This window comes from Dermochelys coriacea, chromosome 27 (assembly GCF_009764565.3).
Source record: "Dermochelys coriacea isolate rDerCor1 chromosome 27, rDerCor1.pri.v4, whole genome shotgun sequence".
NCBI classification, from domain to species: Eukaryota; Metazoa; Chordata; order Testudines; family Dermochelyidae; genus Dermochelys; species Dermochelys coriacea.
The window spans coordinates 13207895-13220478 of record NC_050094.1 but is presented as its reverse complement, the minus strand read 5'-3'; the positions used below and the strand labels follow the sequence as shown (position 1 = coordinate 13220478).

Below are 12584 nucleotides of genomic sequence, written 5' to 3'. Positions count from 1 at the left end.
CCAGGATAGGGAATGGTATGAGGGCTGGGGTCGGGGAGCACTGGCACTCTGGGAGATCAGAGAGTCCTGTCCTGTGATTCAGGAACCTACAAAAGGCACAAATCAGAGAACTGCTGGTTACTGACTCTTCAAGGACGGTATCAATGACGATTATTATCCGTTTCATCACCTAGACAATGAACAACTTGTACTTCAGATGCTAGCCCTTATTTCCCAACAACTGGCCTGTCGAAATGTGCCAGAGAACCCAAGGGATAACTGTTAATGCTACCTGACCTAAATCTGCACTGCAGCAGGGCTAGCCTGGCATTGCTACCTGGCACTGAATACCTCCTGCAGCGGCAGTACAGTACAGATAGCCGTGGGGAGAATGCAAAAGTGGGGCGGCGATGTGTGTGTGTATCCCTCGTTTGAAAACGTCAGGAGGAATCGGTCCCCTTTTCTTTTGCATCTCACCAGACCAGGCCGGTCAATTTCAAGTTGAGGCTAGATCTCATCTGGCTTGTAATTGTGCATTTAGCAAAACAGTGCGGGGTCAGGTGCTCCCTAAACTATCTGAGTCAGGGGGGCTATTTGGACAGGTGAGCTGGGGGGAGTGAGGGGGGGTCTGTGTGGACGGGGTAGGGGGACGTGGTGGCGGCCCTGGAAAACCTGCCCGCTGCAAACGCATGGTTTTATTTGGTTTATTTATTTCCCGCCCCTACCAGTTGCAAGCCCCGGTTTCTCCAGGCCGCTGGCGTCCTTGCAAAGCGCAGCTCGGCTGGCCACGTTCAAGCCCTCACGCTTTGAAGTCGCAGCCTCTCGCCGCCGCTCACGGGAAGCCGCGGCAAGTGGAGTCACTCCCCGGGCATTCACACGCTCCCGCACGCCAGGGCTCGAGGGCAGGGCCCAGGCAACTACAAGTCCCGCCAGCCACCGGGCTGGGCAGGCGCCCTGGCCGCCTGCTTCACGCGCCCGCTGCTCGCCGAAAGTGTGTCACTGGGGCACGAGGCTCTCCCCGGGAATCACATGGTGGATGCTCCGGAGCCGCGTGCCGGCGACTGCGCAGCTGCGGCGGGTGCCAGGCAAAGGGGCTGGAGCTGGAGCCCTGGCAGAGGGAAACGGTGCAGCGCCGGGAGAGGCAGCGGCACGCCGCGCTCCTGTCCTGCCGGTGCCCCGCTCTGCAGAGGGGCAAAGCCCCAGCCCAGGGGCGTCCCTTGCTCCCGGGAGGGAGTTTCTGAGCCAGGCTTGGATGCCAGCGCGCCCCCAAGGATGGCAGCTCTGGACCCCAACAACAACAACACAGGTAATTTGCCCTTCGGATCGGCTTGTTCCCTGTCTCCCCCCCCCGGCCCCCAGCGTGGCCCCTCCGAAGTGGGGGTGATGCCCCTGGATGCCCCCCCCTCTGCGCAGCGTGTGGGCACCCCGGCCAGCCCCACTGGTTCCTCCTGCTTGCAGGGTGTGAGGGCACCGCTCCCGCGTCACTGCTCCTTCCTAGCCGGTGCTCAGAGCCCCCCACTGGTGCGGGGGGTTGCGGGTGGAGACCCGGTCTGCCCACCCCGGAGTGCTCTGGGGTCCCCCGGCGGTGGGGGAGTTGGATGCAGGCAGCTGCGGGGGTTCCCAAGCTCCCCGGAGCGGCTCTTGTGGGGGAGTGGGAGGGGCTCGGTCTGAGCTCTCTGGGGCTAGCGGATTGGGAGGGGAGCTCCGGGCCCCCGCTGGGTGAGGAGCAGGAGGGGGCTCGGGTTCCCAAGCTACTGACGCTGTTTATTGGATGGGGGCGGGGGGGCGGGCAGGAGGGAGCCCCCGGCTCGCTCCCTGGGACCCCGGCCACGGGCAGCAGCGCAGCGACCCCCGCTCTGGGACCAGCGTTAATCCGAGCAGGGAGCAGCTCCGGCTTCCTCGCTACTCTCGTGTTAGGGGTGAACCCCCCGTGCCCGGCTCCGGCCCGGGGGGTGCTGGCTGGACTGGGGGGGGTCAGTGGGGTCACCCATCGCCCCCACTTCGGAAGGAGTCAGGTGGCCGCTGCTGGCTTCCCAGCCTCAACCAGCTCCCTTGACCCCAGTGGAGGGGGGTGAGCTGGTCCCCACTTTTCCCTGGGGTGACATCCCGGCCCCTCTTTAACCCCCCTCCCAGGGCTGCGGGCCCCCCTCCCTCCGGCGCTCCCTTGTCACCTTTCCCAAGGCTGCAGCCCCCCCCGGCCCCTCCCCCCGGGGCTCCCCCTGCCTCACGTGTCCCCCTCCCTGGCGCTGCCACGTGCAGACTTTGTTTTCCTCCCTTCCCCGCCCCGCCCTGCCCCCTCCCATTGGTCGCCTCCCCCGCAGGCCCCGCCCCGTGGGCTCCCGTGACGTCACACCAGGAAGCCTGGCGCTCCGTCTCCCCGCCCTTTTCAAAGTAAAAGGAAGCAGCCGCGCGGGGCGGTGACGCCATCGCCGGGGCAACGAGCAGCGGCCAATAGCGCGGCGGGGGCGGAGCAAAGCGTGATGGGCAGGGCCTGGGGGCGGAGTAGCCACGTGCGGCCAGGACACGTGGAGCGGGGACGTGAGGCTGCCAGAGCCGCGGAGAGCCCGAGCCCGGGAGTCGGGACCTCCGGCGGGCTGAGCGCCCCCCCCCCAGCAGGAGCCCCCGGCCTAGCACGTGTCCCCCCCAGCCCCTGCCCCCCCAGGCTGAGCCTCCTCCCCCCCCGCGGGACCCCTGGCCTAGCTCCTGCCCCCCCAGGCTGAGCCTCCTCCCCCCCCGCGGGACCCCTGGCCTAGCCCCTGCCCCCCCCAGGCTGAGCCTCCTCCCCCAGCGGGCTCCTTGGCCTAGCCCCTGCCCCCCCCAGGCTGAGCCTCCTCCCCCCCCGCGGGACCCTTGGCCTAGCCCCTGCCCCCCCCAGGCTGAGCCTCCTCCCCCAGCGGGCTCCTTGGCCTAGCCCCTGCCCCCCCCAGGCTGAGCCTCCTCCCCCAGCGGGCTCCTTGGCCTAGCCCCTGCCCCCCCAGGCTGAGCCGACCCCCAGCTGAGTCCTTGGGATGTTGTGAAGGCCAAAGGTATGACAGGGTTGAAATAAGAACTAGATAAGTTCCGGGGGGGGGCAGGTCCGTCAATGGCTATTAGTCAGGGTCGTCAGGGATGCAGCCCCACGCTCTGGGTGTTCCTCTGACTGCTAGGAGCTGGGACTGGACGCCATGCGATGGATCACTTGATTATTGCCTGGTTTGTTCATTTCCTCTGAAGCACCTGGCGTTGGCCACTGTTGGTAGACAGGATGCTGGGGTAGATGGACCATTGGTCTGACCCAGCCAATCCACAGGTCCCCCCCGCCACCTTAGGGCTATGCCAAGGGCCATGACCTGCCCTAGAGCCCCAGTTGCTCCCTCAAGGCTGTGCCTCTCCCATCTCATGGGGTGCTGGCTCATGGGGTCTGTCCCCCACACATCCCTCTCTTATCTGGCTCCCATCACTAGCCTCATGCTCTTAGATGTAGGTCCGCTGGGGGGGGCAGGTCAGGGCTAGTTTCCCTAGCATAGGGATGGGCTCTGGCACAGAGAGGTTAAGGGACTTGCCCAAGGTTACACATGAGTCTGGGAGAGCAGGGAATTGAACCTGGGTCTCTGAAGTCCTAGGCTAGGACCCTGAGCCCTGCATGCTCCTTACTCTCTGCCCTATAGCCTGGCTCCATGTGCTGCCCCCAAACGGGTCTCTGGGAGGGAGTTTTGCCCCACAAACAGAGCTGAATAAAAGTTGGAGCACAAAGCGGTTGCCATGGTGACTTTGTCACCCCAGACGATGACTGTCTGACTGGGGGCTCACTGCCCAGCGTTACCCGTTGCGGGTGTGAGTACCAGCTGTGCTCTGCGGGGGGAGGGACACATGGCCCTGTCGGACAGGGTGTGTGAGAATAGCGCTGGCCACGTGTTGAGGTGCTCCTGACTCCTCTACAGGAGGCTGGTGTCCTCAGCAGTCCTGCAGCTTGAGCGGGCAGTGAGATTTCAGCGCTCACCATTCACACGCACCCCGCCGCCCATGTGCCTCCCACATGCCCCCTTGGACAGGTACCAGCCTCGTCTGCAGAGCCCTTCCCGAGACTGGAGGCAGCCTGGGGAGAGCTGGCTTTTGGGTGTGGTGAGTGAAGCGGTTGGGGTTTTGTGACCTACTTCCAGAGCTCTGTTTCCCAATCTGTGCTATTTAAAGACAAGGAAACAAATGCACCAAAGCTGACGCTGCAGCTTGAGAAGGATTGGCGGCTGGCGTAGCAGACATTGCTCGTCCCTACATACACACACAGCACCCTCTAGCTCAGCTGGGATTCCCCACCCCGCTCTGCTCCCTTACTGAATTCAAAGCCTTCCCGCCTATGCCTCATTTAAAAAAAAGCCAGTTGATTTTCCACCTTGTCCCTCCTTCAACGCCAGCCAGTGCTGAGGAGTCTCAACGCTGTTCACGGGGGGCTCTGGTTTTCCTCCCGCGTTCTCTGTTTATAGCTCTTGGTAGCTCTGTTCCCATTGGAAAAATCCTGGCGGGAGACATGATCTCTCCCTTGATCCAATTTCTCCTTCTGTTCCTACGTACCAAGAAGCAGCAAGGTGCAGAGGTGTGTGTCTGGGTGCAGCAGGGAACAGGACTCTTTCCCCCTTGTGTTTGTAGGGAGCGGGGCTGGCTGCATTATCTCCTCAGCGCCTGGCAGGAGTCAGTTTTGTCCCTAGGGTTGGGCCGGGTGCAGATTGGCATACCTTGACTTTCACACCCACTGACCCCAGCTGAGGGGCAGATCCAGCCTGCTGGCTTTAAAATCCTCTGGCCTCACCTCATGCCACCAGTCTTTTAACAGCAGCTAAGTAAACGTTTCCCCGGTGAGCGTTTAGTGACTTAGCCCCTCTCATGCTGACGCCGCGTCTGCAGGTGGCTCGGAAGCCTTCCCGGGCAGATGAGAGAAGAGTTTAGTAATCCAGAGCTGGGCCTTGGCTCCTTTGCTTGGGTCAGGAGCAGCAATTGTTGGGCTGGAGGGAATAGTGACGAACAGGGATGAGACCTGGTGCAGAAGCAGATTGCACACGTGATCCTCCTTGCTTGTTTGTGATCTGTTTCGAAAGGACGATTGTGTTTTTGCAGGAGTCTTTGGTCTCCACAGTGTTTAGGGCTTGGCAGGCACTGCGCATGGAGTCCTGCTGCCTCATCACTGTTGTTTTTCCTCTTAAGCGGTTTGGGGTTTCCTCAGTTCCCCCAGTATCCTCCCTCTTTCCCCCAGTGCTGCTGGCTGTGACATCTGCTCCCATCCCTGCCTTCCAAGGCCCCCTTGGCCGAGCTCCCGGTGCCCAAGATCTGGTCCCTTGGCTGCCTGCCTGCCCCAGTGCTTCAAACCCTTCCCTTGTGTGCCAGGGGGCCCAGCTGAGCCTCTCTCCCCAGCCCCCAGATGTAGGTCAGCAGCAGCTGGAGCATTTCAAAGCTCCACGGGGGAAGAAGTGGGGGAGAAAGGTGAGGAGGAAGCCATGGCAGACGTGTGTAATTGCAAATCACCAGCGGTGCTTGCAAACCAGGCTGCCTGGAAGGGCCCGGAAAGGGTAGCCAGATCTTCAGGGGTGGGGGGAGGTGGGCGAGGGGCGTGAATGGACAGATGGACACATACGTGCATACTCCATGCATATACAGCCCCACATGTATGCACGCCCCACATACCCCCTCCTGCACTCAGACATTCCCCCTCCTCCCGCGTACAGCCCCCTGCGCGCACCCACTAGCCGGAACGTCAAGTGATATTTTTTCTAGGTGTGTCATTGACAGAGGCTTAGGAAGAGCGTAATCCCTGAGGGGAGGGGCTGCATTTCCGGTGCTCCCCGTCTCCCCTGGCTGCTCCCCCCCACCCACGCTGCTGCTGCTGCCCTGCCTGTCCTTGGCCTGCCTGCTGCAGTGCTTCGCCTTTCTACCTGTGTATGACTGCAGCATCCGCAGTGCAGGGAGGGGAGCGGCAGCTAAGGGACCTGGCAGGCTGAACCGGGGGGGGGGGGTCGAGAGAATGTCTCCCTCAGGGAGGGATCCGGGGTGCACCCCGGGGGCGGGGGGGTTAACACTAGACTGGCCAAGGCTCCGTAGAGTTGTGGCCAGGGAGAGCCCTGCAGGGAAACAGATGCCCCCAGCAGCAGTCCGGCTGTTCTGTCTGTCACGGTGCTACTGGATTCCAGTCCCACCCACCGTGCCCCTCACCCAAGCGCCATCCGTCTCAGCCACCCCGGGGCGAAATCCCCAGTTTCCTGGGAGGCAGGGCTGGCCCCAGGCTGTCTGGTGCTGGGTCAGTAGGCAGGAGGGCAAGGCCAGCTGGGCTTTATCTGCCATTGACTTGCTCCGGGGGCCAAACCCCTTGGCCTCCCCATGCCTGACTTTCTCCATGGGGGTCTGTGTGTGAGACAGGAGGGGTGTTATTGCTGGGGACTGGCCCCCCAGGGGGGAAGGCAGGTCCAGAGCAGGGGTGGCACAGACAGGGGCGTAGAAATCTCGCCTCGCCCTCCCCTCGCTGTGCTGTGATTACCTATCCCAGAGACCTGCCCAACTCATTTCACACATGGGCCACCGAACAGCTGTCAGGTGGGGGCAGCGTTTGGTCACAGCTGGGCTGGATTGAAGCTGGTGCCCCCTAGATGGGAAAGGCCCCATGTCCCATTCCTCTCACCCCGGCCCTGAGCCGTCTCGTCTGTGGAGGTCCCCCCAGCACTCACCTTGAGGGGGCGGCGTGGCCCTGGTCTCAGCCTCTTGCTCTGTCTCCCCAGGTGGCGTGATCAGCTACATCGGCTCCAGCGGCTCCTCGCCCAGCCGCACCAGCCCCGTCTCCTTGTGCAGCGACAGCTCCAACAGCAGCTTCCAGTCTGGCTCGCAGGCCTTCCCCTCCTACTTCCCACCCTCGCCCACCGGCTCCCTGACCCACGACTCACGGCCCTACGGCGCTGGGCTGCAGGGCTCGCGGGAGGATGGCTCCCCTTCCTCCACTTCCTCCTCCGGGACCTCCCCCGGGGGCCTGCAGGTCGCCATGGATGATGGGAGGCGCGTCTCTCCCAGCAAGACCACCAGCAATATCACCAGTGAGTGCTGGAGGTGGGGTGGGCACAGGGTGTGGAGACACCAATGGGAAGGACTGGGAGTGGTGGCTGTGGAGAGGCACGGGGGTAGCTGTGGGTGGGCACTGGGGTACCTGTGGTGCTCTCTATCCCTGGCTGTTTCCCCTCCATCAATCTGACCCCCTGTCCTCTCCAGCATGGCAGGCCACATACCTGCTGGGGATGCCGTGCCCCCGAGAGTGCCCCCGTCTGAGCAGTGGTGGGCACAGCAGCTAGACCTGCCCCAGGACAGCGGCCCGCCACGCAGGAAGGGAGACGGCCTGGCTTCCCCCAGGGGTTGGCTCCTGGGCAGGGCTGGGCACTGCAGGCTCTCACCTGGGTGTCTCTTTCCCCTCCCAGAGCTGAACGGGATGGTTCTGCTTTGCAAAGTGTGTGGAGACGTCGCCTCAGGCTTCCACTATGGGGTCCATGCCTGCGAGGGCTGCAAGGTAAGGGGGCGGGGCACGGCAGGGCAGGGGGAGCTGTGGCGACAGGGGGCTCCTGCAGAGCCAGGAGCGCTGCCGGGGGCTCCTGCTGATCCAGCCCGAGTGGCTCAATCTGGGGACGGAGTGGGACCAATGTCCTAGCACCTTGTTAATGTATTACCCCCCCATCTGCCCCTCCCGCCAGCCAAGGGACTCGGGCATGGCTGGCAACATCACACCTCTCCAGACGAGGCCTAACTTTTCCCAAGTGGCTAATGATTTTGGGGGCCCTGCAGTGGCCAAAGTTTCACAATACCATCTGGCCTCTTTGGGAGCCCGACTGGAGATGCCTTAAAGTCATGAGCCACTTGTGAAAATGTCCAGTCACTGACCTTTCACGGGATTTATTGTTGGTTATTCCTATCCTTGAACTTCTGTCGCCTCCCTTCAAACTTGGCTTCATCTTTTTCTTCCCCCCGTCCTCGGCGGGGCCCAGAAAACAGCCCATGTTGGATGTTTCGTGTCAGGCGCTTGCTTTCTCCCAGAACGTTGGTGTTTTTCACACTTTTGGGGGAGAACGATCCTGTCGTTGGCTCCTGTGTAACTTGCCAACAGCTGTGACTGACCAGAAACATTCACCGCTGGAGCATGCCAACGCTCGGTCCCAAATGATCATTGTTCCTGGGTCAGGACAATGATCGGGGGTGTGGGATGGAAATGGCGGCTCCTTGGGAATTCTAGGCAGGAGTCTGGCGACGGGGCAGCACTTGGCTTGTTTATAGTAAGCCTGGCATTGAAGGTAGCTTCAGTTGAAGGAAACAATTGTCTGGATTTTTTTCCCTTGAGCTTTGTCATTTCTGCTGGTGGCAAACAATTTCTCAAATACAAACGCCAGTGGCAGGTCAGCGTGGAGGAGCGTGTGGCCAGCCCACAGGGCAGAGCTCCATCACGGGGTCGGGGCCTTGCATCCCACAATGTTTACTATTGTCCGCCTTCCTCGCTGTTTGAGATTGCCTGGCTCTGCCTCCCCTTGTCTCACCCCGGCTCTCTCTTTCCGTCTGTCTCAGGGTTTCTTCCGACGCAGCATTCAGCAAAACATCCAGTACAAAAAGTGCCTGAAAAATGAGAACTGCTCCATCATCCGGATCAACCGGAACCGGTGCCAGCAGTGCCGCTTCAAGAAATGTCTGTCAGTCGGCATGTCCCGGGACGGTGAGTTCCTGCCTGGCGTGGTGGGGGAGGAGGCAGGGCAGGCTCCCCCCTGCACTGTGGTGCCCTCCCCTTCCCCTTCCATAATGGCATGCCCCTAGCAGTGTCTGGCTTCTATGCACTGTTCAAATAACACATCTTCCACACCCCTTTATTCGTGGTGCTGAGAGGCTGTGGTCAGCGATCGGGGCCCCGTTGCGCCAGGTGCTGCACGTTTATGAAACCCCTGCTCAAAAGGGCCCGCACTGTCAGCTGGGAGGTCACTGTTGATTCCCGTTTTACTGGACGTGTGGCTGGCCCCACAGATGCTGGGTTGGGTTGGTTCCTCAGCTGGTTTGGGAGCTCCTGGCTCTGTGAGATGCTGCCACTAGGCCAGGGCATGTGCCAGTGGCTATGAGGGGGAGTGGAGATCAGCTTGCCCTGCCCCTGCCTGCTGCCGTGGGGTGCATGGTGGTCTGGAGGCGCCTGGGTCACTCAGCACAGCTGCGGAGGGTGGGGGGCATCTGCTGGTGTCTGGGCTTCCCAGGTCAGGCTCTGCTCTGTCCCCTCCTCCCCCCGTATGCTAATCTCCATCCCCCTGTTTCTGCAGCCGTGCGCTTCGGGCGCATCCCCAAGCGTGAGAAGCAGCGGATGCTGGCGGAGATGCAGAGTGCCATGAACAACATGGCCAACAACCAGCTGAGCGGGCAGTGCCCACCGGAGGGCTCCCCGCTGGGGCACCCCCAGCCTGCCAACCCACTGCCGTGCCATCAGCCCCAGCAGCAGCTCCCCGCCTCTCAGCTGCAGCAGCAGCCCTGCTTTTCCCAGTTCCCCCAGCAGCTGACGCCCCCCCGCTCCCCCAGCCCCACGGAGGCCATGGACGACGTCATCTCGCAGGTGACCAAGGCACACAAGGAGATCTTCATATACGCCCATGACAAGCTGGGCATGGCGCTGCCACCGCGGCCCTGCGACAATAACGCCCTCAACTGGGAGAACCACCACTGTGCCAACGGCTACCAGGGCAACAGCCTCTATCGCCACGACAACAACAACCTGCCCCACCCCGACACCTCCCGCTTCCCCGCCTGGCACTCCAGCTCCCCCAACGCCTGCCACCAGAACAACATGAACAGCCACCGGCTCTGCCCCGCTGGCTACCCCTCCTTGGCCGAGGAAGCCGAGACCCCAGCAGGCCCATGGGAAAGGGGCACCAAGGACATCCTGCTGGTGAGTGCCAGAGCCCCAGAAGGGTATTTCCAGCTGGGATGTGTGCCGCCCTCCCCCCCCCCCCCGCCTCAGGGTATTTTTAACTTCTAATCGCTAGTAATCGTCTTCTCTCTGAGGCCAGAACATCAGAGCCGGTCCCATCCCTGGCAATGAGGCTACCCTGGTGGGGGGCAGAGGGGGATGTGGCATTTAGGTCCCAGAGTCGCTGGGTTTTATCTCTGTTTAAGAGGGAGAGGAGTTTTGCAGGGATCGGCTCCTGCTGGGTCCCAATCATTGGGATCTGGTGCAGTGGCCCCAGTAAAGGGAGTGGAGCTGTCTGGGGCTGGGGACCAGCCCTCTCGCTCCGTGTCTGAGGTCGCTCCCCGCTCTTCCCCCCCCGCCCCTCCCCAGGCATGCCCCATGAACGCGTACCCGCACGGCAGAAGCGGCCACACCGTCCAGGAGATCTGGGAGGATTTCTCGTTGAGCTTCACGCCCGCCGTCCGGGAGGTGGTGGAGTTTGCCAAGCACATACCGGGCTTCAAGGACCTGTCACAGCACGACCAAGTGGCCCTTCTCAAAGCCGGCACCTTCGAGGTAGGTCTGGGGCCTTCGCTTCTCCTGCCAGCTGTCCTCGGCGGCAGCACTCTGCTCCCAGGGCCCCCCTTGGGGGCATTGCCCTGCGGTCGTTAGCAGGGGCTGGGCTGCAGGGGCGCCTGTTTCGAAGCAACCTATGCAACCAGAGCCCTTGGGCCTCCCCCAAAGCCAGTTACTGGCCAAGAGCTGCTCCCTCCATCTCTCTCCCTGCCCCAAAGCAATCTCCTGTAATGGGTCCCTCCCCTTAGGGGAGGGGGCAGCCCCACTGGGCGTTGGTTCCTGTGGCCACCCCTCTGGCACCCCAGAAGGGCAGCAACGCCTTGCCGGGTCTGTGCTGGGGCACCTGCTGTCCGTTCTCCATGGCCGCCGTGCCCTTGGTTCTGCCCCCTCCGATCGCAGGTGCCTGGTCCGTGGCCCTGCCCGGCTGTTGGGAGCCCCGTGCCCGGCAGGGTGCATGGGACAGGCCATCACTGCTCTCGTCTCCCCCACGCCAGGTGCTGATGGTGCGGTTCGCCCCCCTGTTCAACGTGAAGGAGCAGACAGTGATGTTCATGAGCCGCACGACCTACAGCCTGGGGGAGCTGTGGGGGATGGGCATGGGCGACCTGCTCAGCTCCATGTTCGAGTTCAGCGAGAAGCTCGGCTCCCTGGAGCTCACTGAGGAGGAGCTGGGTCTCTTCACCGCCGTCGTGCTGGTCTCGGCAGGTGGGTCACGAGCCACAGGGCGGGGGCCCGGGCGTCCACTGCCTGCTGCTGGCATCCAGGGTCAGGGATCTGGGGGAGCAGGCAGGGGAGGGGAATCTGGAAGCAAAGATCTGAATGGAACCAGGAGGCTGTGATCCCAGGCTGGAGATCTGGTGCATCAGGGGAAGCAGGGCTCTGGTGTGGCATGGGAGGCAGGGATCTGGCTCAGGGCTCTGGGGCGGCAGGGGAGGCTGGGCTGTGGGCTGCTGGTGTTCTCTCCCTGGCTCACGGTGCGTTTCCCCCCCCCCCCTCGGGACAGACCGCTCTGGCATGGAGAACACTGCGTCAGTGGAGCAGCTGCAGGAGACCCTGATCCGCGCCCTGCGCACACTGATCCTCAAGAACCACCCCACGGAGACCTCGCGCTTCACCAAGCTGCTGCTCAAGCTGCCCGACCTGCGCACCCTCAACAACATGCATTCGGAGAAGCTGCTGTCCTTCCGCATCGACGCCCAGTAGGGCCTCCCCCGCCCTTCCCCCCCAGGACCCTCCGCAGAGAAACCCACCAGACTCTCTTGCTGCTGACGAGGCAGCCAGGACAGAGCCCACTGGGGCGGCCAACCCCTGTAAATAGCGATCTCTGTATATTGGAGTCATGTTCTCTATTGCTGCTGCCCCCCGTGGAGGGCTGGAGCCCAGCTCTGTCTGAGCCACACGGGAAATAATATATTGAAACCAACGCCATGGCCTGGACTGTCCCTTCGTGAGCGAGCAGGGCCCCTGCTCCTGTTCTGCGGCGAGCGACCCCCCTGCCTGCTGCTCGCTGTGAAGGGGGAGGGGGAAGCTGGATGCCTGGGTTCTGCTTTCTAGGGGAAGAGGATAGGTGATAGATAGGATAGCGCATGGGAGGGGGGGCCAGGACTCCTGGCCTTTAGCTGCAGTGCTGGGAGGGCCAGGGGCCAGAGTGGAGCGGGAGCTGCGCCACCAAACTTGCTGCAAGCCCTTGGGCAAGTGGCTTGCCTAGCTGGGGAGTTTCCGGGGGGACTGGGCCCAGCACTGACACCAGCCTAGGCATCGCCCTTGAACCCCAGCCCAGGGCATGTGGCTGGCTGCTGCAGAGCACCCCAGCCACCATTCCTGTCCCTCAGGGCATGGGGCACAGAGTGGCTGTGGGGGGCAGGTTATCCTGCCTATGCCCCGCACCTCATGGTAGCCCTGGATCCAGCTCATGCCACGTGCTGGGGAGGACTCTGGATTCAGCCTGGGCTCTGGTTTCCTCAGGTGCAAGTGGCTGATCCCTGGGGGTGTATGTGCAGATTCACAGAGGGAGGAGGTCTGGCTGCACCCTCAGGTGTCCGTGCGTCCATTCCCACGGCCAAAGGCAGAGCCGCAGGCGGGCTGGGGTGGCCCAGGACCAAAGTGTTGCTCTAAATGCACAGAT

At 62.6% G+C, this 12584-nt stretch overlaps 1 protein-coding gene across 2 annotated transcripts; it reads left to right on the top strand.

Moving 5' to 3' along the window:
- The first annotated feature begins 934 nt into the window (after positions 1–934).
- NR1D1 (nuclear receptor subfamily 1 group D member 1) lies at positions 935–11882 on the top strand. 2 transcript variants are annotated; one of them, XM_038385186.2, is made up of 8 exons: positions 935–1285; positions 6717–7025; positions 7401–7489; positions 8533–8677; positions 9264–9883; positions 10274–10459; positions 10954–11164; positions 11463–11882. In XM_038385186.2, exons 1-8 carry the CDS (start codon positions 1009–1011, stop codon positions 11660–11662), a joined length of 2037 nt encoding a protein of 678 aa, XP_038241114.1. In that variant the 5' UTR covers positions 935–1008; the 3' UTR covers positions 11663–11882. The 2 variants fall into 2 exon arrangements, with proteins under 2 accessions (XP_038241114.1, XP_043359432.1); XM_043503497.1 differs by having other exon boundaries at positions 994–1279; positions 6714–7025.
- The last annotated feature ends 702 nt before the right edge of the window (positions 11883–12584 follow it).